General features: G+C 36.0%; 1 protein-coding gene across 24 annotated transcripts in view; it reads left to right on the top strand.

Annotated features, from left to right (window-relative positions):
- Positions 1 to 24,847, top strand: part of LOC147834363 (uncharacterized) — a 332,733-nt gene that overhangs the window by 248,803 nt on the left and 59,083 nt on the right. For 5 of the 24 annotated variants that reach the window (XM_087275618.1, XM_087275616.1, XM_087275621.1 and 2 more), the window contains one exon: positions 16,001 to 17,499. The exons of 11 other annotated variants lie outside the window; for them this stretch is intronic. In XM_087275618.1, coding sequence (XP_087131744.1) covers positions 16,001 to 16,071 — 71 coding nt within the window. In that variant the 3' untranslated portion in view covers positions 16,072 to 17,499. Of the gene's footprint in view, positions 1 to 73; positions 405 to 16,000; positions 17,500 to 24,847 lie in introns of those variants that run through there. 8 more of the 24 variants (XR_015503698.1, XR_015503699.1, XR_015503700.1 and 5 more) reach the window with 3 other exon arrangements.

Genomic DNA, 24,847 nt, shown 5'->3' on the forward strand with positions numbered 1-24,847 from the left:
CACACTGCTCCCATTTTTACAGTGACATTTCAGTCTGCCCTGAGAAATGAGGGAATTTGTGTGTCTGTCCCAGGCGTGTTCAGGGAGAAAACCACACGCGCTGGTTCCTAATGGGAGTCTTCCTGGCGAGCTGCAGCTCATGAAACATGGAAACGTGGTTGAAGCTCGTCAAAATCCAAAAGCTACAATGCATCTCTCTGAAAGCAGACGGAGCCAATGCGCTCTCCTCGGCAAGTGCCATGTTTGTTTTATTTTATGATTTTATTTTCCTTGCCTATAACTCCCCCCGCCTGCTTTTCGGACTATTGAATGCTGAGGCGTAAGTGTTTATCTTGATTTTTTTTTTTTTTTTTGCGCAGAACGTCTCGCAAAATGAAAATAAAGGTAATGTCACACTGATAATATTTGGAGTGGCAAGTGGGTTGTTTTCCTTTTATTAAATGCTGATTAATATTCAGCGGTAGAAAGGTTAACACTGGCCTTTATTCCCTTGTATCCTGCAGCAAGCTTGCTTTTCTGGGTCTGGGGGCCGAACGCACGGATGTCTGGTTTAAATTACCGAATAAGCTCCATTTCATTCACATTTTTTGCACTTTTCTTTCTCGGTTCTTTTCAGGGGAGTTGTAATTGTCAAAATTAGGTGTCTTTCTCAAGCTGGGAAACGAAAAAGAGGCCTCATTACTTTAGCTGAGTTTCCTTTTGGTTTTTTTTTCCTCTCTCCCTGGACACAAACCGAACAGAAGTGTTTAATTAGCACGGGGAAACAGAAGTATCGATGGCGATCCGCACACTTTCGCACGACGTTCCACGACATATTGGAAAACATGCTGTTGTCGCAGGGTGATTAAGACTGCGATGATTAGACGGTGAAATTAAGGCAACCCCTTCTGATTCACATGTATTTAGACTGTGGGCTTGCCAGGTTGGCCCCGAATCCTCCTGCAATGAATCATCCGGAGCTGCGAGTGGGTGGGGTTGCCAGTTCACAGTCTGGTTTCCAAAACTGTGATCTGCCATGTTGAACATCCACACATCTCAGCTAACGCTTCACATCCACAATGTGTTCAGCTCATTCAGTCAAATAGATGTTTAAAGTCACCATGAAACAGTTAAGATGTTAAGTTTGTTTGTTTTTTCCTTTGTCGTGGTGTACACATACTTAAAACAGTCCTGAAATTAGCAAAAAAACTAGTATGATGCATGATTTTGGCATGATGAAAAAGATGATGAATGAATGAAGGCAAGAAATGAGACACGCACTGATAACCCCACCCTAAAAGACTGATAGCTCCTCCCTAAACAACTGATAGCCCCACCCTAATGAACTGATAAGAATCATTCAGTGAAATTGATGTTTTCGCCATGAAACCTAACTTAAGAAATTTTTTTTTCCTTTGTCGGGACATGCATCCACATGAAATGGTCCTGAAATGAAAACATAAATAAATAAATAAATAAATTTGGCGGTGCATGTATTTGGCCTTTGGGAACTGATTGCATTGCTGGAAGATAGGTGTTGCGAAAAAAATGTTAAAAAATGAAGATAAATAAATGAAGGCAGAGCAGAAACGAGACACGCACTGATAGCTCCACCCTAAACAACTGATAGTCGTGCCCTAATTGATTGATAGCCCCGCCCTAAAGGACTGATAGCTCCACTCTGGATAATTGATAGTCCCGCCCTAAGTAACTGATAGCCCCGCCCTAAAGGACTGATAACTCCTCCATAAATTATTGATTACTCCACCTAATTGACTGATAGATTTGCCCTAAGGGACTAACATCTCCGCCCTAAAGAACTGTTATTTCCGCTTAAAAGTACTGATAGCCCCGCCCTAAAGGACTAATAGCTCAGCCCTAAATGATTGATAAAGTCACCCTTAAGGACTGAGGTGCCTGCCCTAAAGGCATTCCATGTGACCAAAAGTGAGGAAAGTTTTTTTTTATTATTTTTTTTAACTTCATTATTATTATTGTTGTTATTATTATTATTATTATTATTATTATTATTATTATTATTATTATTGTTGTTGTTAATATTTTACACAAGATGATTTGATATTTTGCAAATGTATTTTAAAAATTTGTTTTTAACAGACTTATAAACTTTAAAGATGTTTGAATAATGCCAAATTTTTAAATAAAACTCACAATACACATTCAGAAAATAATTGTACTTTTTCTTATTTGATATTTGTACTACAGTAAATTAGAACACATTCCTCTAACACAGAGGTTCTCAAAGTGGGGGGTCGGGACCCCCCGAGGGGTCGTGGGACAATGAAGGGGGTCGCCTGGTGATTTTCAAAAATCAATTAATTTTTATTAAACCTTAAGACTTACTGTATTTTATCAATAACCTACTGAAGAGAAAAAATAGTTGTTTATAGTTATTATAAACTATATAGTTACTATAGTAGCTTATAGTTAATAGTTCTATTGGATTGAGATTTCTCGGGTAATCACATTATACTAAAGACACAGCAATACTGTCAGATGCAGCAGATTTCATAACACCAGGTTAAACTTTCTAGCCCATTTACAGCACTGACATACATAAAAAAAAAACAAAGAATAGACTTGGGTATATTGGTGTGTGTGCGTCATTGCATACAAGGTTTCTGTATTTATAACCACCACCTCAAAGAATATTGGGGGTCACAAGTCACTGGCATTGTCATTTTGGGGGTCACGGGCTGAAAAGTTTGGGAACCCCTGCTCTAACACATCGTTCAAAAATAAATAAATAAAACCCTCTGCCTGACATGTAACAGCATAATATATGTTGTAGCCATTTTTTTAAAGTGTATTTTTATTTAGTTTTAACATCATATTATACATAAGTGTATGTATAACCCCAGACCATAATAATAATAATAAATAGCAAAAAATACATTGTGTAAATACATTGGGTCAAAAATATTGCTTTTTAATGCCACAAATAATTATAATATTAAGTCATTTTTAGTTTAGATGTTTACAATTTCTACCATAAATATATCAAAACGCATTTTTTGGTTAGGAATGTGCATTTAATTAAGACAACTTTAAAAGCAATTTATTGTTGTTGTTGTTATTATTATTATTATAGTTATATATTATATTATATTATATTATATCATATTATATTATATTATATTATATTATATTATATTATATTATATTATATTATATTATATTATATTATATTATATTATATTATATTATATTATTCATTTATTTTCCTTCGACTTAGTCTTTTATTTATCAGGGGTCACCACAGCGGAATGATCTGCCAACTTATCCAGCATATGTTTTTCGCAATGGATGCCCTTCCAGCTGCAACCCAGTACTGGGAAACACCCATTAACTCTCATTCACTACAGCCAATTTAGTTAATCCAATGCACCTATAGTGCATGTGTTTGGACTTTGGGGGAAACAAGAGCACCTGGAGGAAACCCACACCAACATAGAAATGCCAACTGGCCCAACCGGGACTCGAACCAGTGACCTTCTTGCTGTGAGGTGGCAGCGCTAACCACTGAGCCACCATGCAGCCTTATATTATACTATATCACTGTATGTTATAGTATGTTATATGCATAATTTCAATATTAATATTTTTTACTTTGTGTTTTGCCTCTTTACAAGGAAAACTCGCTTGATTCCTCGTTTGTAATTACAGTGTATAATAGTGTCTGCCAAATGTCTGAAAGTCAGCTCGTTTCCATACACGTCTTAGCTTGAATTCAAAGTTGCTGCTGTTTTGATCCTCATTGAGCTGTACGTTTGGTTTATATCTTACAACACTTTAACAAAGACTTCAAATCAATATGTGGATGGAAAAAAACGAATGGAAAAAATACTTCTGCAACCAAATTGGGCAGCGCGAACGCTCTCTATTACATGGATGCTGCCTTTCAAAGTCGTTGGGCGTTCATTTATTTATTTCTTTATTTTAGAAAATACTTTGCCAATGTCATCTAAGGGTCTGTGGGCTCGTTTTCTGACTCACGGGTGACCATAGAGTGAGAATCTGGAGGTGTCCTGGAAGAACTCTGTAACCAGAAGCCTGTATTTTGACAGCTTTTCTAAGACGCTTCTGGTTTCCTGAAGGAAAAAGTGATAAATCGCAGCTTTCATCAGCGCTGAGTCACTTAGCAAATCTCTGTCGCCCGTGTTGTCCAGTGAATGATACTGTGTTACTGTGAGATCCTCTGCGGGTTAAAGTCAAGCAATGTGGCGGGAAACACTGATGTGACTTCATATGCAAAATGTGTGCCTGCGTCAGATTTATTTATTTATTCTTTGTTTGTTTGTGTGGTATACACTCACCGGCCACAACCTTTCAAGGTTACAAGTTGTTGTTTGAACGGACGGATGGACAGACGGAGGGAGGGAGGGAGGGAGAGAGGAAGAGATGGATGGACGGATAGATGGACAGACAGATAGACAGACGGATAGACAGACAGATAGATAGATGGATGGATGGATGGATCGATAGATAGATAGATAGATAGATAGATAGATAGATAGATAGATAGATAGATAGATAGATAGATAGATAGATAGATAGACGGATTGACGGATAGATAGACTGACAAACAGATTAATAGACAGACAGACGTTGGATAGACAGACAGACGGATAGATAGATAGATAAATAGATAGACAGACAGACAGACAGACGGATAGATGGATAGATAGACGGATGGACGGACGGACGGACGGACGGATGGATGGACGGACGGATGGATGGACTGACAGTTGGATAGATAGACAGACAGACGGTGGATAAACAGATAGATAGACAGACAGACGTTGGATAGACAGACAGACGGATAGATAAATAAATAGATAGACAGACAGACAGACAGACAGACAGACAGACGGATAGATGGATAGATAGACGGATGGACGGACGGACGGATGGATGGACTGACAGTTGGATAGATAGACAGACAGTGGATAAACAGATAGATAGATAGATAGATAGATAGATAGATAGATAGATAGATAGATAGATAGATAGATAGATAGATAGATAGATAGATAGATAGATAGACAGACAGACAGACAGACAGACAGACGGACGGACGGACGGATTGGTAGACTGACAAACAGATTAATAGACAGACAGACGTTGGATAGACAGACAGACGGATAGATAGATAAATAGACAGACAGACGGATAGATGGATTGATAGACTGACAGACGGATAGATAGATAGACGGACGGACGGATGGACGGACGGATGGATGGACTGACAGTTGGATGGATAGATAGATAGATAGATAGATAGATAGATAGATAGATAGATAGATAGATAGATAGATAGATAGATAGATAGATAGATAGATAGATAGATAGATAGATGAACATGGAATGGATATTAGTGCGGGTATGGAAGGATAGCTGAACTAATCTACAGATGGATGAATGAATAGATAGACAGCTGAAGAGGGAGATAGATGTATTGACGGATGGACAGATAAATAGACAGATAGCCTTTCAGTGCAGCTGGTTGGATGATTCATGCAGTGTTAAAATGAAAGCATCTGTGTTTCTGTTAGTCACTTTATACTCATGTAAGACCCAAACCTGATAAACAAACTACTTTACCACTGGCTGAAAGCTGCATTAAACAATAAACAGTTGAAGTCAGAATTATTTCCGGTCAGGTATATTTTATTCCTCAATTTCTGTTTAACGAAGAGGCGATTCTTTTCAACACATTTGTAATCATGAAAGTTTTATTAACTCATTTCTAATAACTGATTTCTGTTATATTTGCCATGATGACACTAAAAAATATTAGACTAGATATTTGACTAGTATTCAGCTTAAAGTGACATTTAAAGGCTTAACTAGGTTAATTAGGGTAAAGTTATGATAATTAGGCAAGTCATTGTATAACAGTGGTTTGTTCTGGAGACAATCCAAAACAAATATAGCTTAAGGGGGCGAATAATATTGACCTTAAAATGCTTTAAAAAAATCTAAAACTGCTTTTATTCTAGCTGAAATAAAACAAACTAGATATTAAAGTTTGAGGACAAACTTTATGGTGGCTTGAAAAGCCAAGTCTGAATGTTTGAAGTGGTTTTAAAGTGTAAATAGCATGTTAGTATGATTCTAGCTTGAATTACTATGTTACTAGCATGGTTCTAACATGAATTAGCATGTTTCTAGCATGATTCTACCATGAATTAGCATGTCACTATCATGATTCTAGCATGAATTAGCATGTTGTTAGCATGATTCTAGCATGAATTAGCATGTCACTAGCATGATTCTAGCATGAATTAGCACGTTGTTAGCATGATTCTAGCATGAATTAGCATGTTACTAGCATGATTCTAGCATGAATTAGCATATTGTTAGCATGATTCTAGCATTAATTAGCATGTTGTTAGCATGATTCTAGCATTAATTAGCATGTTGTTAGCATGATTCTAGCATGAATTAGCATGATTCTAGCATGATTCTAGCATGAATTAGCACGTTGTTAGCAGGATTCTAGCATGAATTAGCATGTTACTAGCATGATTCTAGCCTGAATTAGCACGTTGTTAGCATGATTCTAGCATGAATTAGCATGATTCTAGCATGATTCTAGCATGAATTAGCATGTTACTAGCATGATTCTAGCATAAATTAGCATGTTGTTAGCATGATTCTAGCATGAATTAGCATGTTACTAGCATGATTCTAGCATGAATTAGCACGTTGTTAGCATGATTCTAGCATGAATTAGCATGATTCTAGCATGATTCTAGCATGAATTAGCACGTTGTTAGCAGGATTCTAGCATGAATTAGCATGTTACTAGCATGATTCTAGCATGAATTAGCACGTTGTTAGCATGATTCTAGCATGAATTAGCATGATTCTAGCATGATTCTAGCATGAATTAGCATGTTACTAGCATGATTCTAGCATGAATTAGCATGTTGTTAGCATGATTCTAGCATTAATTAGCATGTTGTTAGCATGATTCTAGCATGAATTAGCATGTTACTAGCATGATTCTAGCATGAATTAGCACGTTGTTAGCATGATTCTAGCATGAATTAGCATGATTCTAGCATGATTCTAGCATGAATTAGCATGTTACTAGCATGATTCTAGCATGAATTAGCACGTTGTTAGCATGATTCTAGCATGAATTAGCATGTTACTAGCATGATTCTAGCATGAATTAGCATGTTGTTAGCATGATTCTAGCATTAATTAGCATGTTGTTAGCATGATTCTAGCATGAATTAGCATGTTACTAGCATGATTCTAGCATGAATTAGCACGTTGTTAGCATGATTCTAGCATGAATTAGCATGATTCTAGCATGATTCTAGCATGAATTAGCATGTTACTAGCATGATTCTAGCATGAATTAGCATATTGTTAGCATGATTCTAGCATTAATTAGCATGTTGTTAGCATGATTCTAGAATGAATTAGCATTTCTCCAGAAGAACAAATATTATAGGGAATATTGTGAAAAAATCCTGAATCTGTTTTGGGAAATATTTTTTTAAAAAGATCAGGAGGACGAATAAATTAATCTTCAACTGTATCGTGTCTTTAAATTCTTCTCTCTGAGATTGAAATGACGTTTCTGCTTGTACATCACAATGTTTCCAGACTGAACATATGTATGCTGGAATGCTGAATTTACAGCCCTTCAGCTTTACAGAAACCGTCCTCGCTGAAGTCATGAAAGTACCGAGGCGTTTGCTGATTGTTTGTAAACATGTGGGTGGAGAAGATGCTAAAGTATAGAGAAGATCCGCTCCTTTTTAAAGCTGCACCTACACACTCATCTATAGCCAAAAACTCACACGCTGCCAAATATATAAACACACGCCATCATCCACGATCTCAGACCGTCCTCCTGTCATGACATCGGTTTGGATGTTAGTAATGGTGTCTACAGCAGGTTCTGGTACCTGCGTTCACAGGCTGTAAACATCTAATGCGTCATTTGCGAGATGGTGTCATTCCGAGCTGTGGTCGCCTGTGGCGTTTAATTGAGTGTGAAACGGAGGATTTATAAATGATGCAAGTGTGTCACGAAGTGCTGAAATAAAAACGCACGCCAAGCTTTTTTTCTTTTCTTTACCCTGTTTGAAAATTTATTGTCCACTTCTCTCAGCAAAATTATACACTCTGAGGAAGCAAATCACAAATTCAGATAACATAAATATACATACAAACGAACAAACATACTCTCACCGGCCACTTTATTAGGTACACCTTGCTAGTACCGCATTAAACCCTCTTTTGCCTTCAGAATTGTATTAATCCTTCGTGTCATACTGTAGATTCAACAAGATATTGGAAATATTCCTCAGAGATTTTGCTCCATATTGACTTGATAGCAGATTTGTCGGCTGCACATCCATGATGCCAATCTCCCGTTCCACCACATCCCAAAGGTGCTCTATTGGATTGAGATCTGGTGACTGTGGAGGCCATTTGAGTACAGTGAACTCATTTTCATGTTGAAGAAACCAGTCTGAGATGATTCACGCTTTATGACATGGTGTGTTATCCTGCTGGAAGTAGCCATCAGAAGATGGAGACACTGTGCTCATAAAGGGATGGACATGGTCAGCAACAATACTCAGGTAGGCTGTGGTGTTAATGCTCAATTGCTACTAATGAGCCCAAAGTGTGCCAAGAAAATCTCCCCCACACCATTACACCACCACCACCAGCCTGAACCGCTGATACAAGCAGGATGGATCCATGCTTTCATGTTGTTGAGGCCAAATTGTGAGCCGAGCATCCGAATGTGTCAGCAGAAATGGAGACTCATCAGAGCAGCAACGTTTCTCCAATCTTCTATTGTCCAGTTTTGGTGAGTCTGTGTGAATTGTAGCCTCAGTTTCCTGTTCTTAGCTGACAGGAGCGGCACCCGGTGTGCTCTTCTGCTGCTGTAGCCCATCCGCCTCAAGGTTGGACGTGTTGTGTGTTCAGAGATGCTCTTCTGCAGAGCTCGGTTGTAACGAGTGCTTATTTGAGTTACTGTTGCCTTTCTATCAGCTGGAACCAGTCTGGCCATTCTCCTCTGACCTCTAAAATCAACAAGGCATTTGCGCCCACAGAACTGCCGCTCACTGGATATTTCCTCTTTGTTGGAGCATTCTCTGTAAACTCTAGAGATGGTTGTGCGAGAAAATCCCAGTAGATCAGCAGTTTCTGAAATACTCAGAGCAGCCCGTCTGGCAGCAACAACCATGCCATGTTTAAAATCACTTAAATCCCCTTTCTTCCCCATTCTGATGCTCGCTTTTGAACTGCAGCAGATCGTCTTGACCATGTCTACATGCATGCATGCATTGAGTTGCAACCATGTGATCAACCAGTCGATTAGAAGTTTGCAACCAGTCGATTAGAAGTTTGCTTTTCTTATATTAGCTCCATTTTACATTATAGTTTAAAACCTTTTTAAAAGAAATAAGTCATTTTATTAATCGAAGATGCATGTTTTAAACAGATCGAAAGTGACAGTGAAGTATAAAGTTGCGTCTCAGTTTGGTTTCATTTGCATCTTTCGCTTAAATGAAGTGAAATGAAAAGTGTGATGTTTAGTTAAGAGTTTAAAAGATGCAACAGAAGTGCAAAGAAAATAATCTGTGCCTTGGCATCTCCTAAATGTTGGATTCGAGGCGTTTGTCTTGGTGCCAGAACAGTCATGTGACGCATCTGATCGTCTGCTCTCATCCATATGCTCTGAAGCAAATGAGCACCAGAGAAGATAAACAGTAAAACAGCAGAAATACATGTGCGAACGCTCCGAAAATAAACCACAAATTACAGCTGCCCCGGGGAAACTGATTTAAACCTCATAAAATAAAGTTCACTAATGCATAAAGCTCTGCAGAAGTATCCCTTTCAGTGTTTCGTTTTCGTTTGGCTTTTATAAAAATAATAAAAAAAAACAATGTGGCAACTTTACGAGATGTTAGAGCCAGGTAATGTACAGGGCAGCAGAGCATGCTGGGAGATCATATTCAGGATTGTACAAATACATATATTATATTATATTATATTATATTATATTATATTATATTATATTATATTATATTATATTATATTATATCACTTTATATTATATTATATTATATCATTTTATATTATATTATATTATATTATAATATTATTTTTATTATATTATTATATAATTATTGTTATTATATTATATTATATTATATTATATTATATTATATTATATTATATTATATTATATTATATATTATATTATTATAGTTATTATATTATATTATTATTACTTGTATATTATTATTATTATTCTATTACTTTATATTATATTATTATTGTTATATTATTATTATTATTATTATTATATATTATATTATGTTATATTATGTTATATTATACTATACTTAGCATATTTGATTAATAAAATTAAAATACAAACGGTGCTTTTATTTCCAGTTTTGCGCATTAAATGATGTATTAAACATTGTATAATAATATAATAATAAAAAATATTAATAACTGTATACAGTTGAAGTCAGAATTAGAGCCCCCCTCTACAGCACATTTCTAAACATAATAGTTTTAACAACTCACTTCTAATAACTGATTTATTTTATCTTTGTCATGATGACAGTAAATAATATTTTACTAGATATTTTTCAAGACAGCTTAAAGTGACATTTAAAGACTTAACTAGGTTAATTAGGTTAACTAAGCAAGTTAGGGTAATTAGGCAAGTTATTATATAACGATGGTTTGTTCTGTAGACTATCGAAACAAAATATAGGTTAAAGGGGCTAATAATATTGACCTTAAAATGGCTTTTAAAAAATTAAAATCTGCTTTTATTCTGGCCAAAATAAAACAAATAAGACTTTCCCCAGAAGAAAAAATATTATCAGACACACTGTGAAAATGTCATTGCTCTGTTAAACATCATTTGGGAAATATAAAAAAAAAAAAAAAAAATTCAAAGGAGGGCGAATAATTCTGACTTCAATTGTATGTAAAAGTCAATATGCAAAGGTTAACTTTAATTATTCTGAGTAAGTTTCGCTCTGATATAAAAACACAGGAGCTCTTTGCTGATTTACACCAGGATAATATCAACGTCTACTAGTAAAATAAAATATATATATATATATATATATATATATATATATATAGCATATTTATATGCATTTATATTACATTATATTTACATATTTATATTAATAGTATATAGAATAGAATAATATCACTGCTCTCTCGTAAAAATGCATTATTGTATTTAATACAATTTTTGTATTTTCTATTTTTTTTTAACTTTGTAAATAAATGCAAATTTAAATTGTAATTTAAATAATAATGAAAAGAAGCTTTTCTTATTTAAGCCAAACACTAATAGCATATTAACTAACTAGGTTACACTTAATAAAATACTGTAAATCTATTCCTTTACTTCTATTGTGTAGTTTTCACATTGGGCGGTACAATGACTCAGTGGTTAGCACTGTGGCCCCACAGCGAGAAGGTCTCTGGTTCGAGCCTCGGCTGGGCCAGTTGACGTTACACAGACTGCAATACACAGACTGCTTTTCTTATCAAATAAAAGTCTCTCCTGAGAAGCGCTGGTAAGGAAACGGAGTAGTGTGTGTGTATGTGTGTGTGTGTGTGTGTGTGTGTGTGTGAGAGAGAGAGAGAGAGCTGTGAGTTGTGTTTGTGTGTGCGCTTTACATGTGTTTATATCTTCCAGATCCACACTGCAAATCCCATCATTCCTGTCTCACACAGCTGTCTGAGACTGCAGGATTAACCAGATCACATCTGTGTGTGTGTTTGTGTGTGTGTGTGTGTGTGTGTCTGTGTGTGTGTGTGTGTGTGTGTGTGTGTCTCTGTCTGTCTTTCTGTCTGTCTGTCTGTCTGTGTGCATGAGTTTGTGTGTCTGTGTGTGTGTGTGTGCGTGTTTGTGGATTTGTGTGTGTGTCTTCAGTCAATGTCTTCAAATGTGTGCGTTTGTGTTTTTCTGTGTGTTTGTGTGTGTGTGTGCATCTCTTTGTCTCTTCTCATTGTGTACACAGAGGATCTGTCTCTGGATGTGTGTGTCTGTACATTTGTACGTGTGTGCATGTATGTTTGTGTATTTCTGTGTGTGTTTCTTTCTATCAGCGTGCTTGTTTGTGTATGTGTGTGTGTGTGTGTGTGTGTGTGTGTGTGTGTGTGTGTGTGTGTGTGTGTGTGTGCGTGTGTCTGTCTCCATTTGAATGTGTGTGTTTGTGTGTGCATGTCTCTGTGTATATGTGTCTGTCTGTCTATGTGTGTGCATGCATGTATTTGTGTGTGCATGCATGTTTGTGTGTGTTGTTGTCAGTCTATCTGTACATGTGTATTTTTGTCTGCTTGTCTGTGTGCATGTGTGTGTATCTGTGTAAGTGTGTGTGCATGTTTGTGTATCTCTGTGTGTGTCTCTTTCCATCAGTGTGCATGTGTGTCTGTCTGTGTGTGCGTGCATGTTTATCTCCATTTGTATGTGTGTGTTTGTGTGTGCATGTCTCTGTGTGTGTATATGTGTCTGTCTGTGTTTGTACATGCATGGTGTGTGTGCATATGATGTGTGTACATGCATGTTTGTGTGCATCTGTGTTTGTGTGAGAATCTGTCTGTCTGTGTGCATGTGTGTGTGTGTGTCTGCATATTTGTACATGTGTGTGTGTTTGTGTATGTGCATCTCTGTGTGTGTCTTTCTATTGGCCTGCATGTGTCTGTGTATGTGTCTGTCTATGTGTGTGCGTGCATGGGTCTGTGTGTACTGTATGTGCCTGTGTTTGTGTGTGCATTTCTGTTTATGTGTGTCTTTCTGTCTGTGTGCAGGCAAACACACGTGTGTGTGTGTGTGTGTGTGTGTGTGTGTGTGTGTGTGTGTGTGTGTGTGTGTGTGTGTGTGTGTGTGTGTGTGTGTGTGTGTGTGTGTGTGTGTGTGTAAGTGTGCTTGTCTCTCTTTGTCTAGTCTGTCTGGTTGCTTGTCTCTCTCTCTCTCTCTCTCTCTCTCTCTCTCTTTCTCTCTCTCTCTCTCTGTGTGTGTGTGTGTGTGTGTACTTTTAGTAGATTGTTCCTCTTAGTACTCACCTGAGACAGTGACATCATCGAGCTGTAAGCCTATCACATGCAGTCGCTCTGCTTTTGTCAGAGCAGCAGAACCTGTTTGTGGTGTTTTCCTCGACAGGTGAAACTCGACCTGTCTGACTGTGTAAATCAACACTGCTGACTTTCACACAGGTGTGCAGGAGTTAACAGTAAATCCATTTCAGTTTATACGCCAGCCTACACTGTTCACTAGGAGTAGAAACAGATATGATCTCCATATCTAACCAGGTGAGCTCAGCTGAACACCTTGGAGATTTCAGGAGAACACAAACATCCACAGGATACAATATCTGAGGAAGTGGAATCGTTTACTGTGGATAAAAAAATGTGTGTTAGGATTCTGAGAAAAAGATGCACAACACACCCAATTTCCAAATTAAAAAACATTTAATGATAGGATTTGTAGGCAGCATGGTGGCTCAGTGGTTCGCACTGTCGCCTCACAGCAAGAAGGTCACTGGTTCGAGTCCTGGCTGGGTCAGTTCTGTTTGGAGTTTGCATGTTCTCCCCGTGTAGGCGTGGGTTTTCTCTGGGTGCTCTGGTTTCCTCCACAGTCCAAACACATGCGCTATAGGGGAATTGAGTAAGCTAAATTATGTGTGTGTGTGTGTGTGTGTGTGTGTGTGTGTGTGTGTGTGTGTGTGTGTGTGTATGTGTGTGTGTGTGTGCATGTGCGTGTGTCTATCTGTGTGTGTGTGTGTGTGTGTGTGCATGAATTTGTGTGTCTGTTTGTGTTTGTGCATTTGTGTGTGTGTCTTCAATCTGTGTGTGTGTTTGTGTTTTTCTCTGCGTATGTGTGTTTGTGCATGTCTTTGTGTCTCTTCTCTGTGTGTACATAGAGGATCTGTCTGTGTATGTGTGTGTTTGCACATTTTTACGTGTGTGTGTGTACGTGTGTGTGTGTATGTTTTGTGTATCTCTATGTGCATTTCTTTCTATCAGTGTGCACGTCTGTCTATGTGTGTGTGCGCGCATGTTTGTGTATGTGTGTGTGCATGTGTCTATCTCCATTTGTATGTGTGTGTTCGTGTGTTCTCTCTCTCTCTCTCTCTCTCTCTCTCTCTCTCTCTCTGTGTGTGTGTGTGTGTGTGAATGATTGTGTATGGGTGTTTCCAAGTACTTGTTTGCAGCTGGAAGGGCATCTACTTTGTAAAACATATGCTGAAATAATTGGTGGTTCATTCTGCTGTGGCGATTTTTAAAATAGAGATTAAGCTGAAGGATGATGAACGAATGAAGTATTCTCCCCAAAATACTCAAGAATTGTGTTTCAGCTTATTTTAAATTAGTAGTTTTAATGAACAGCAAACATCGCTTTTTGAGTGTACAATAGGTTATTTACTTATTTAAATGTTTAAAGACAGTCGGTGTGTGAATTTTCCCCACTGCTTTTGAAGTAAAAAGTGATTATATAAAGAAATTTCCCTCATCTTATGACATTTACACACACACGCCGTCTGGTGGGTTGGTTTTGCAGATCTGCAGAGCTTTGCCAAACTCGCTCTTGCCAAGAGGTAATTGTTTCCACATTGTTCGGCATATTACAGTCCCTATTTTGGCCCGAAAAGGCTTGTTGCGCCCTCTTCTCGCCAGACTACCCCGTCTCTGTGTTCGCCAAACTTACCTAACATATTAATATAATTCGGATAATACGCAAGTGTAAAATTGAGAATATATCATTCATAGCGTTTCGGGCACCGCTACCTGTCCCGCTTCTCCAAAACCAACAGACACCCTGGAATGCGTCCTAATTGCGTCCCATCCGCGCCAGGGGTGCATTTCCATATTAAAAGCCAATGTGCATAGACATAAATAAATAATAAACGCATTGCTCTTCTTTATTAGGATGCTTTGGGGATACACATGGACATTGGGGTGCATTTTTATATTAGGATTTTTTATTAGGATGCTAATATGCATATGAATAAATAAATTAATTAATTAATAAAGCAGTGCTCTTTATTATGATGTATGCATATAAACATGCATATAAATAAATAATATAAATAAATAACATAAATAAATAGATGCTGTTCTTTATTATGATGCTAACATGCATATAAATAAATACAAAAAAATCGCTCTTTATTAGGATGCTAAATAAATTAATATAAATTAATATAAATTATTAAATGAATAAAGCATTACTCTATTATGATGCTAACATGCATATAAATAAATAAATTAATATATAAAGCAGTGCTCTTCTTAATGATGCAGACATGCATATAAATCAATAATAAACATAAATAAATAGATGCTGTTCTTTATTAAGATGCTAACATGCATATGAATAAATACAAAAACAAAAATAAAACATTGCCTTTCTTTATTATTATGCTAAATAATTAAATAAATAAATAAATGAAACATTGTGTTGCATGTATATATATGTATATATATATATATATATATATATATATATATATATATATATATATATATATATATATATGTATGTATAAATAAATATATATATATATACATACATACATATATATACATACATATATATATATATATATATATATATATATATATATATATATATATATGATAAAATAAATTAATAAACATTGCTCTTCATTAGTATGCTAAATAAATTAATAAATAAACCATTGCTCTCTTTTATTATTTTTATTTATTATATATATATATATATATATATATATATATATATATATATATATATATAAACAAATATATAAACAATTATATAAATATATATATATATAAACAAATATATAAATAAATGAATACATGAATGAACAAATAAATAAATGGATAAGTAAATAAATGAATACTTTTCTTTACTATGATGCTAAATAAATAAATAAATAAAATTGTTGTTTTTTTTCTCGTTTTTTTCACATCTCTTCTTTATTAGAATACTTTGAGGATGCGCGTGCACACTTGGTGGATGTGTTTTCAGACTGGAGTTCTGCTTGGCATCAGTGATCGGCCGTGGTGTTGTGAAGAGCAGCTGGTGTGTGTAATAGGAACCAAGCGGGTTTTGCAGCTGTCTGGCTCTGCAGAGCAACCCACTCTGTCATTAACCAACCACAGGCAGTGATGTGGGGTTAACGGTGATGTTACCGGCACGCCTACCGATGATGGAGCGGGATCCAGGCCTACGGAAAGGGGAGGGGGGAAGCCCGGGAGGATTTGGGGTTGGATTTAGGAGCGAAACTCTTGGCTCAAAAGCGTTGGCTTGTGTTTTTGGACGGCGTACACAACAATGCCTTAAAGCTGAGTTCCCTTCTCTCTTTACACCCCGTCTGTTTCCAGGAAAGACAACTTTTTTACATGCGTTCATCACTAATTCTCACCTGTTTCACTCAAAGTTAAATCAAAGTAAAAATGTACTTGATTTTTTAACTTAAGTAATAAAATAGTAGGCTATACTTACTGATGAATGTTTATTTTGCAAATATACTCTAATAATCTCACTGATAATTAATTGTGTGAATTGGTTGATCCTTCTGAATGGATCATTTGAATCAGTGAGTTATTTACTGGAGACTCACTTTGAATAGATCATTTGAATCAGTGTGTTGTTTACTGGAGACTTACTTTGAATAGATCATTTGAATCAGTGAGTTGTTTACTGGAGACTTACTTTGAATGGATCCTTTGAATCAGTGAGTTGTTTACTAGAGACTCACTCTGCATCTTTTGAATCAGTGATTTGTTTACTAGAGAGTCACACTGAAAAAAAATATTTGAATTGGCGAATTGTTTACTGGAGACTTACTCAGAATGAATCATTTAAATCAGTGAATTGTTTATTGAAGACTCACTCCGAATTTATCTTTTGAACCAGTAACTTGTTTATTGGAGACTCACTCTGAATGAATCACTTGAATCAGTGAGTTGTTTACTGGAGACTCACTCTGAATGAATCATTTGAATCAGTGAATTGTTTACTGGAGACTCACTCCGAATTTATCTTTTGAACCAGTAACTTGTTTATTGGAGACTCACTCTGAATGAATCACTTGAATCAGTGAGTTGTTTACTGGCGACTCACTCGAAATAAATCATTTGAATCAGTGAATTGTTTACTGGAAACTCACTCCGAATTTATCTTTTAAACTAGTGACTTATTTATTGGAGACTCACTCTGAATGAATCATTTGAATCAGTGAATTGTTTACTGGATATTAATGGTAAAGTCTAGAACGGATACACGGATAGCCGGAATATGCACATCAATAGAGCAGCATTTTTTATGACACTGTATAACTATAATTAATATTTGTACAGTACTGTTACGATGTAGTGTAAGGTTGAGGTGGGGATAATCATTTATTGGAGACTCACTTTGAACATATCGTTGTAATATATAAGTGGAGATTCACTCAGAAATAAAGTCCTCCTAGTCAATATTAATTGATTCAAAGTACAAAAGTACTTGACATTTAATTTAAGGGATACAATACTTAGACTCACTCTTAACAAATCATTTGAATCAGTGAGTTGTTTACTGGAGACTCGTTCTGAATGGATAATTTAAATCAATGAGTTGTTTACTGGAGAATCACTCTGATCAGATCATTTGAATCAGTGAATCATTTACAGGAACCTCACTCTGAGTTTGAGGCTTATTTTGAATGAATCATTTGAATCAGTGAGTTGTTTACTGAATATTAACTCTGAACAGATCATTTGAATCAGCGAGTTGTTTACTGGAGACTCACTTTGAACAGATTGTTTGAATCAGTGAGTTGTTTACTGAATACTAACTATGAATAGATCTTTTTTCTTAGTGAGTTGTTTATTAGAGACTCACTCTGAACAAATCATTTGAATCAGCAAGTTGTTTACTGCAGACTCACTCTGAACGAATCTTTTAAATAAGTTAATTGTTTACTGGAGACTCACTCTAAACGAATCAATGAGTTGTTTCCTGGAGACTCACTTCTAAATGAATCATTTGAATCAGTATGTTGTTTACTAGAGAATTCCTCTGAACAAATCATTTGAATGGCTGAATCAGATCATTTGAATCAGTGTAGTGAAGTAAAAAGTACAATATTTAGTTTTGGAATAGTGAAGTAAATGTTTCCCAAAATAATAATACTCAGATAAAGTGCAGATACATAAAACATGTACATAAGTACAGAAGAAAAGTACGAATAGTTACTGTCCACCACTAGTTTGATTTTGCTCTTGGAGTGAAAGATTTCTCTCCTCTTCTCCTGCTGTCTCGGATCAACCTGTTGTGCCGCCTTCACATCTGTTTTGGTTTTTCTGATCATATGGCGAATATACAAACAGTCTTCCAGCCATATGCGCTCCTGAGTCATCAGACTCAAATGTGCTGCATAACATATTCAAAAGTCATGCAGAAGTTGCAAACTGGAGGCAGGGTTTAATTGCCGTGCAGCTGTGCAAATGGTTTCACATTAGCAATTTAAATCAGCAACAAAAGTGAATTGTATGCTATGTAAAATAAAGTATAAATCAGATAGGCTGCTAAAAAAATTTAATTTGTTCTTTGTAAAAAAAATTAATAAAGTAAACTTGAAATTTTACAAGTACTCTTGTGTTTTTTCGAAAGTTTTTTCGAACAACTTTAATGAAAGGTTTTCCACTTTAAATGTTGACTACTATATATATATATATATATATATATAATTTTATTAATGCATTAAATATTTTAAATTAATCACATGTGTTAACGCACTCATTTTTACAACACTAATATATATATATATATATATATATATATATATATATATATATATATATATATATATATATATACATACATACATTAATATATATATATATATATATATATATATATTAGTGTTGTAAAAATGAGTGCGTAAACACATGTGATTAATTTAAAATATTTAACGCATTAAAAAAATTTATGCAATTAACGCAGTTGCGTTTTTTTCTGTTGTGGTCGACGTGTGTTCAACATGCAAAGAAATATGGATAGGACCAAGAAAGCACTTTTTTGAAGGCAAGTTTCAGTATAAAACAATTATTGTCGCATTACCAGGCTCTCCAGCGTTTCCTCCAGAGTTTCGTGGAATTTCGGATGTTTCATTTTTAACTTTCGACTTTTGTTTTAATGGAATTTGATACCACATGGCGAACGGAAAGAAAAACCTTGGCATTTTGTGACTCGGTGGTCCTCTAAGGTAATCAAAAATCACTGTTTTCATGGTATACTCCCAATAAGAGTATTATCTTAATCATATTAAAATGAGAGTATTGGTGTCCATGTAAATGTACTCAAAAAGTTCCAGATGAAGTCGCGAGCTGTCAAAGACAGCGCATTCCTCTGCCTTTCAGCATGCGCCCTCCAATGTTTCATCAAGTTTGACGTGTTTCCCCCTTAAACGCAGGTTTTGTAAAGTGTATGCTTCGCGTTGTTGTGTCAGAATCCTTGTGAAATACAGCCATACTTTAGAACGCTTAGTTTAAGCAAATTTGATATACGCGATCATGCCTGTTGAATCTTAAGGGAGTCGCTCCGGCCTGTCCTGCGTGCGTTGTGTGCAACTCAAAAAGTTACGAATTGCCGTGAGATTGTTGCACTCTCAGCTCTCATCATTCAAAAGAAAAGGGCCACACTGGAGCTTTGTTACTCCAGTCGTCAGTCACATGATCCTTCAGATATCACTCTAATATGAATTATTATTATTATTATTAATACTACTAATAATAATATTAATGATAGTAGTATTAAAAGCAATAACGACTGAAGTAATCATTTAATTTAAAACTACATACAATAAGAAATAAATATTTAATTAATAAGTACTTAAAATTTTTTTTACATTTAATAATTGCCACCTTGATGAACAGAATAATTGTATTTAAATTAAAAAAATAAAAGTAATAATAATAATAAATAAAAAAACTGACCCCAAAAACAACCTTTTCTCTTCCTGATTGTTTTTTTTTTAATTCATAAAAAATATCTTTTAAAAAAAAGTATCTTTTGAAAGCATCATTAATGTCTGCCTAAAATCTGAAGCTCAGAGCTCTGGAAATCACCTTATCGAACTGGAAGAGCCACTCGTTTCCCAGAACGAGCTGTTCTGTTGTGTTTGGTTTTTAATGACAGGCTTTTATGCAGTCAAGCTAGAAGTTAATCTCAGTGTGATCTTGACTTCCACACCTTCACACTTCCTGTGCTGAAACACACACACACACACACACACACACTGTCCTGAGCCACAATCCCCATTCTGCTGATTCACAGCCTAAATTTAGCCTCTTTGTTATGCCTAATGCTGATGTTTATTGACTGATGCTTCTGCTGAAAAACCGCTTGTTGTGTAAACACCACATTTACATCTTAATGCTTAAATATACATCAAAATTACCCCTTTGAAAAGAAAGCACTTAACTTACATCAATCAAACTGACTAAAATATTAGGTTTAACTTTGTGTTACTTAAAACATGTAGTTAAAACCTGAATATTAAAATAAGTTAAAGCAACATTAAACTATTTGTTGTATTGACTATTTGTTGAACATACATTCAGCATTATTCAAATAGCATTGTATTGTCTTCACTGTATAAATAATTAAATACAATTCATTCATTCATTTTCTTGTCGGCTTAGTCCCTTTATTAATCTGGGGTCGCCACAGCGGAATGAACCGCCAACTTATCCAGCAAGTTTTCAAGCAGCGGATGCCCTTCCAGTTGTAACCCATCTCTGGGAAACATCCACACACACATTCACACACACACACACACACACACTTATACACTACGGACAACTTAGCCTACCCAATTCACCTGCAGCATTTCTTTGGACTGTGGTGTAAACCAGAGCACCCGGAGGAAACCCACGCGAACGCAGGGAGAACATGCAAACTCCACACAGTTCCTTAAAACACAAGCAAATAAAAACCTTTCTGTCTATAGGGTTCAGATTTGTGATGTCTCCACACATCGTGTTCTGAAGTAACATGCTAATTCATACAAGAATCATGCTAGTGACATGCTAATTCATACTAGAATCATGCTAGTGACATGCTAATTCATACTAGAATCATGCTAGTGACATGCTAATTCATACTAGAATCTTGCTAATAACATGCTAATTCATGCTAGAATCATGCTAATTCATGCTAGAAACATGCTAATAACATGCTAATTCATGCTAATTTTACTACAATCATGCTAATAACACACTAATTCATGCTAGAATTATGCTAGTAACATGCTAATTCGTGCTAGAATCACGCTAACTCATGCTAATAACATGCTAATCCATGCTAGAATCGTACTAATAAGATGCTAATTCATGCTAATAACATGCTAATCTATACTAGAATCATGCTAATAACATGCTACTCATACTTTTTCAAACTGTTTTTAAACTAAATAAACTATTACCAACAGGCTTTGTCAAGCCAGCCTCAAAGTTTGTCTCGACGAACTTTACTGTCTAGTTGTAATTACAACTCAACATTGCAGAACCTGCCATGTGACAATTGCATAATTTTACATTGCAATATCGACGCTAAAGTGATACATTGTGCAGCCCTAATTAAAATGATTAGTAACTAATAAAGTTAAAGAAACTAATAACCTAAACTTTTTTTTTTCCGATTTTGATTGTAATGCAATAATGTGTGCCTATTGTAAAGCTGCTTCAAAACAATAATGATTGTGAAAGGAGCTGCACAAATTAGCTTGAACTGAATTGAAAAAGTCAAACTGGTTTGTTAATGACAGCAGAATCATTTTGCGCAAGATATCCCTTTAGGTTCACTCCTAGAGAGTGCACTTTGCAATAAAGTCGCATCTAAATTTGCTCTCGTGTTTACTTTTAAAGAGTGCACTTTTTCCCCCTAAGTTCAAACATCTTGAGCATGCATTTAAAAGCATGCTGGAGTGTGCTTGTTGTTCATCAGGGACGCTCCCTGTCGGGGTGTGTGCGTGTGTTTGCTGGTGTGTTTTGGTGTGGTCCGCAGTGACGGATGGCCCTCATAGAGGCGTGTGACAGTGGGCGCCTGCAGTGTTTGGCCTCCAGCGCTCGGTGAACCTACAGCTGAGGCTCCGGGACGCAGGTCTCGTCTGCTTCTTCTCTACAGCTGACATGCAGTAAAGTCACTGCAGAGTCGCTGAGCAGCCTGATGTAGGCAGTCTCTCAAGGAGTTCGCAGGACTTTGTTTTGAATTTTTGCGGCCTAAAATTACTTTGCTGGGGCTTTAATTAAAATTTGCGGCATTCAGTAGATATATTTTTATTACTTCCAGACCCAGAGTTATGCAACCTTAAATATCCCTCAATTTAAATATTACATATGTAACTAAATAACAGTTAAACTCATTAACATTAATAATAGTAAAATAAATAAAAAGTAATGATGTAAATTTAAAGTGCCCACAAGTTTTCTTTTATTTTTTATTTTTTTTTACACAAGAACCTCTCTTTTTTTCAAAGCTTGTATCTATTTTTCAACTTTAGAGTATGCCAATAATGCATGAAGGCAGACATAAGAATGCAAACAATGCATTATATTAACAGTATGTCACCAAAAATGCAATCATATGCAAGTAATGCATCTCCACTCTATTGTTAAAGGATACTGTATGATTTAAAAAGATCTTGTATCCATATTAGGGCTGGGCCAATGAACTATATTATATCGAATCACGCTAAAATTTTATGGCAATAACAATGATAGGCTAAGAGCCAATCACACAGCAGAAATGGGCAACAATGGGAATCTAAAAGTGTTTTGATCTTAGAAATGTACTGAATTTTCAGCCACTGAAAATGTATCTGCCTAAATATGTCATCCCATTTAATGGACGCTCAAAATAGTTGTGGCTTTAGTCGTTTTTGGGGTTCTCTTTTAAATCTGGAAGCATTAACATCTTATATCAAAATATGGAAAGTAATTATCGAGGTTGCTTTTTTGCCATATCGCCCAGTCCGGATCTATATAACTGTATAAACTGTGTCCGCACAACAGCTCAAAAATCAAACTAAAACATTGCATAGATAAAAAATAATTAAAAGAATCATTGTTGTTTTTGCATATATAGATGGGTAAATAGAACTAGAAGGGTACAGGTATGGGATGATAACCGTTTTCAAGCTATATCGTGGTTTGGAAATATTAAGGTTTTAAAAACACTGAGCCACCATGCCACTCTTAATAATACATTCATTCATTTATTTTCTTTTCGGCTTAGTCCATTTATTAATCCAGAATCACCACAGTGGAATGAACCGCCAACTTATCCAGCATATGTTTTACTCAGCGGATGCCCTTCCTGCTGCAACTCATCACACCCACTCATTCACAATCATACACTACGGACAATTTAGCCTACCCGGAGGAAACCCACGCGAACGCTGGGAGAACATGCAAACTCCACACAGAAACGGCAACTGACCCAGCTGAGGTTCGAACCAGCGACCTTCTTGCTTTTAGGCAATAGCACTACCTACTGCACCACTGCGTCGCCTTAATAATACATATGATTTATTATTATTTATGATATATTTATGGGTGGCTCAGTGGTTAGCACTGTCGCCTCAAAGCAGGAAGATCATTGGTTTGAGTCCCGGCTGAGTCAGTTGGCATTTCTGTGTGGAGTGTGCATGTTCTCTCTCGTGTTGGCGTGGGTTTCCTCCGGTTTCTCTGACAGTCCAAAGACATCTGCTGTAGGAGAATTGAACAAACTAAATAGTTCGTAGTGTGTGTGTATGGGTGTTTCCCAGTACTCAGTTGCAGCTGAAAGGGCATTCACGGTTTAAAACATATGCTGGAATAGTTGATAGTTCATTCTGCTGTGGGGGCCTCTGAAATGGACAATCAGCCGAAGGAAAATGAATGTATGAATATATTTATTTAATAACAATAATAATAATAATAATAATAATTATATATATATATATATATATATATATATATATATATATATATATATATTTATACACACACACACACAACAGTTCTGTCTGGTTCTCAAATCTGATTTGCTGATAGCCGTGCGATATTCTGCAATATCAGAACTCCTACAGTCTCTTTACCCGTTGTGTATTACTCCGCCCACATACAGCCAGCAAAAAGCAGACAACACAGATCTAAAGTTTAAAAGATGCTTGCTCAGCTGTTTAACTGTCAGCTTATGATTTCAATTCAATTCAGCTTTATTTGTATAGCGCTTTTACAATGTAGATTGTGTCAAAGCTTCACATAAATAATCATAGTAACTGGATCAGGGTAGTTCAGTTTGAATCTGGAAGATAAAGTTCCTCATACAAAAGGGTTTTTTGAGACTCTCCATGTTTGATTTTGTTTTTATATACACAATTATGCCGTCAAACTGTTGTATAAACGCAATATCACACTCGTAGCAGTGCGATGGCTGTATATCGGCACTGGTGGGGGCACTAACGCACGCCTTCCACCTGTGCCGATATACAGCCATATCGCACTGCTACTCCTGTGATATTGCTCATATATATATATATATATATATATATATATATATATATATATATATATATATATATATATATATATATACCCTACTAAAAAAAACAGCTTAAACCAGCCTAGGCTGGTTGGCTGGTTTTAGCTGGTCAGCCAGACTGGTTTTAGAGGGGTTTTGGCCATTTCCAGGCTGGTTTCCAGCCATTTCCAGCCTGGTCTTAGCTGGTCAGGATGGGAGATGACCAGCCAAAACCAGCTATGTCCAGCTTAAACCAGGCTGCTCAAGCGGGTTTTA

This window comes from Danio rerio, chromosome 12, assembly GCF_052040795.2.
Source record: "Danio rerio strain M-AB ecotype USA chromosome 12, GRCz13ab, whole genome shotgun sequence".
Taxonomy (NCBI): Eukaryota; Metazoa; Chordata; class Actinopteri; order Cypriniformes; family Danionidae; genus Danio; species Danio rerio.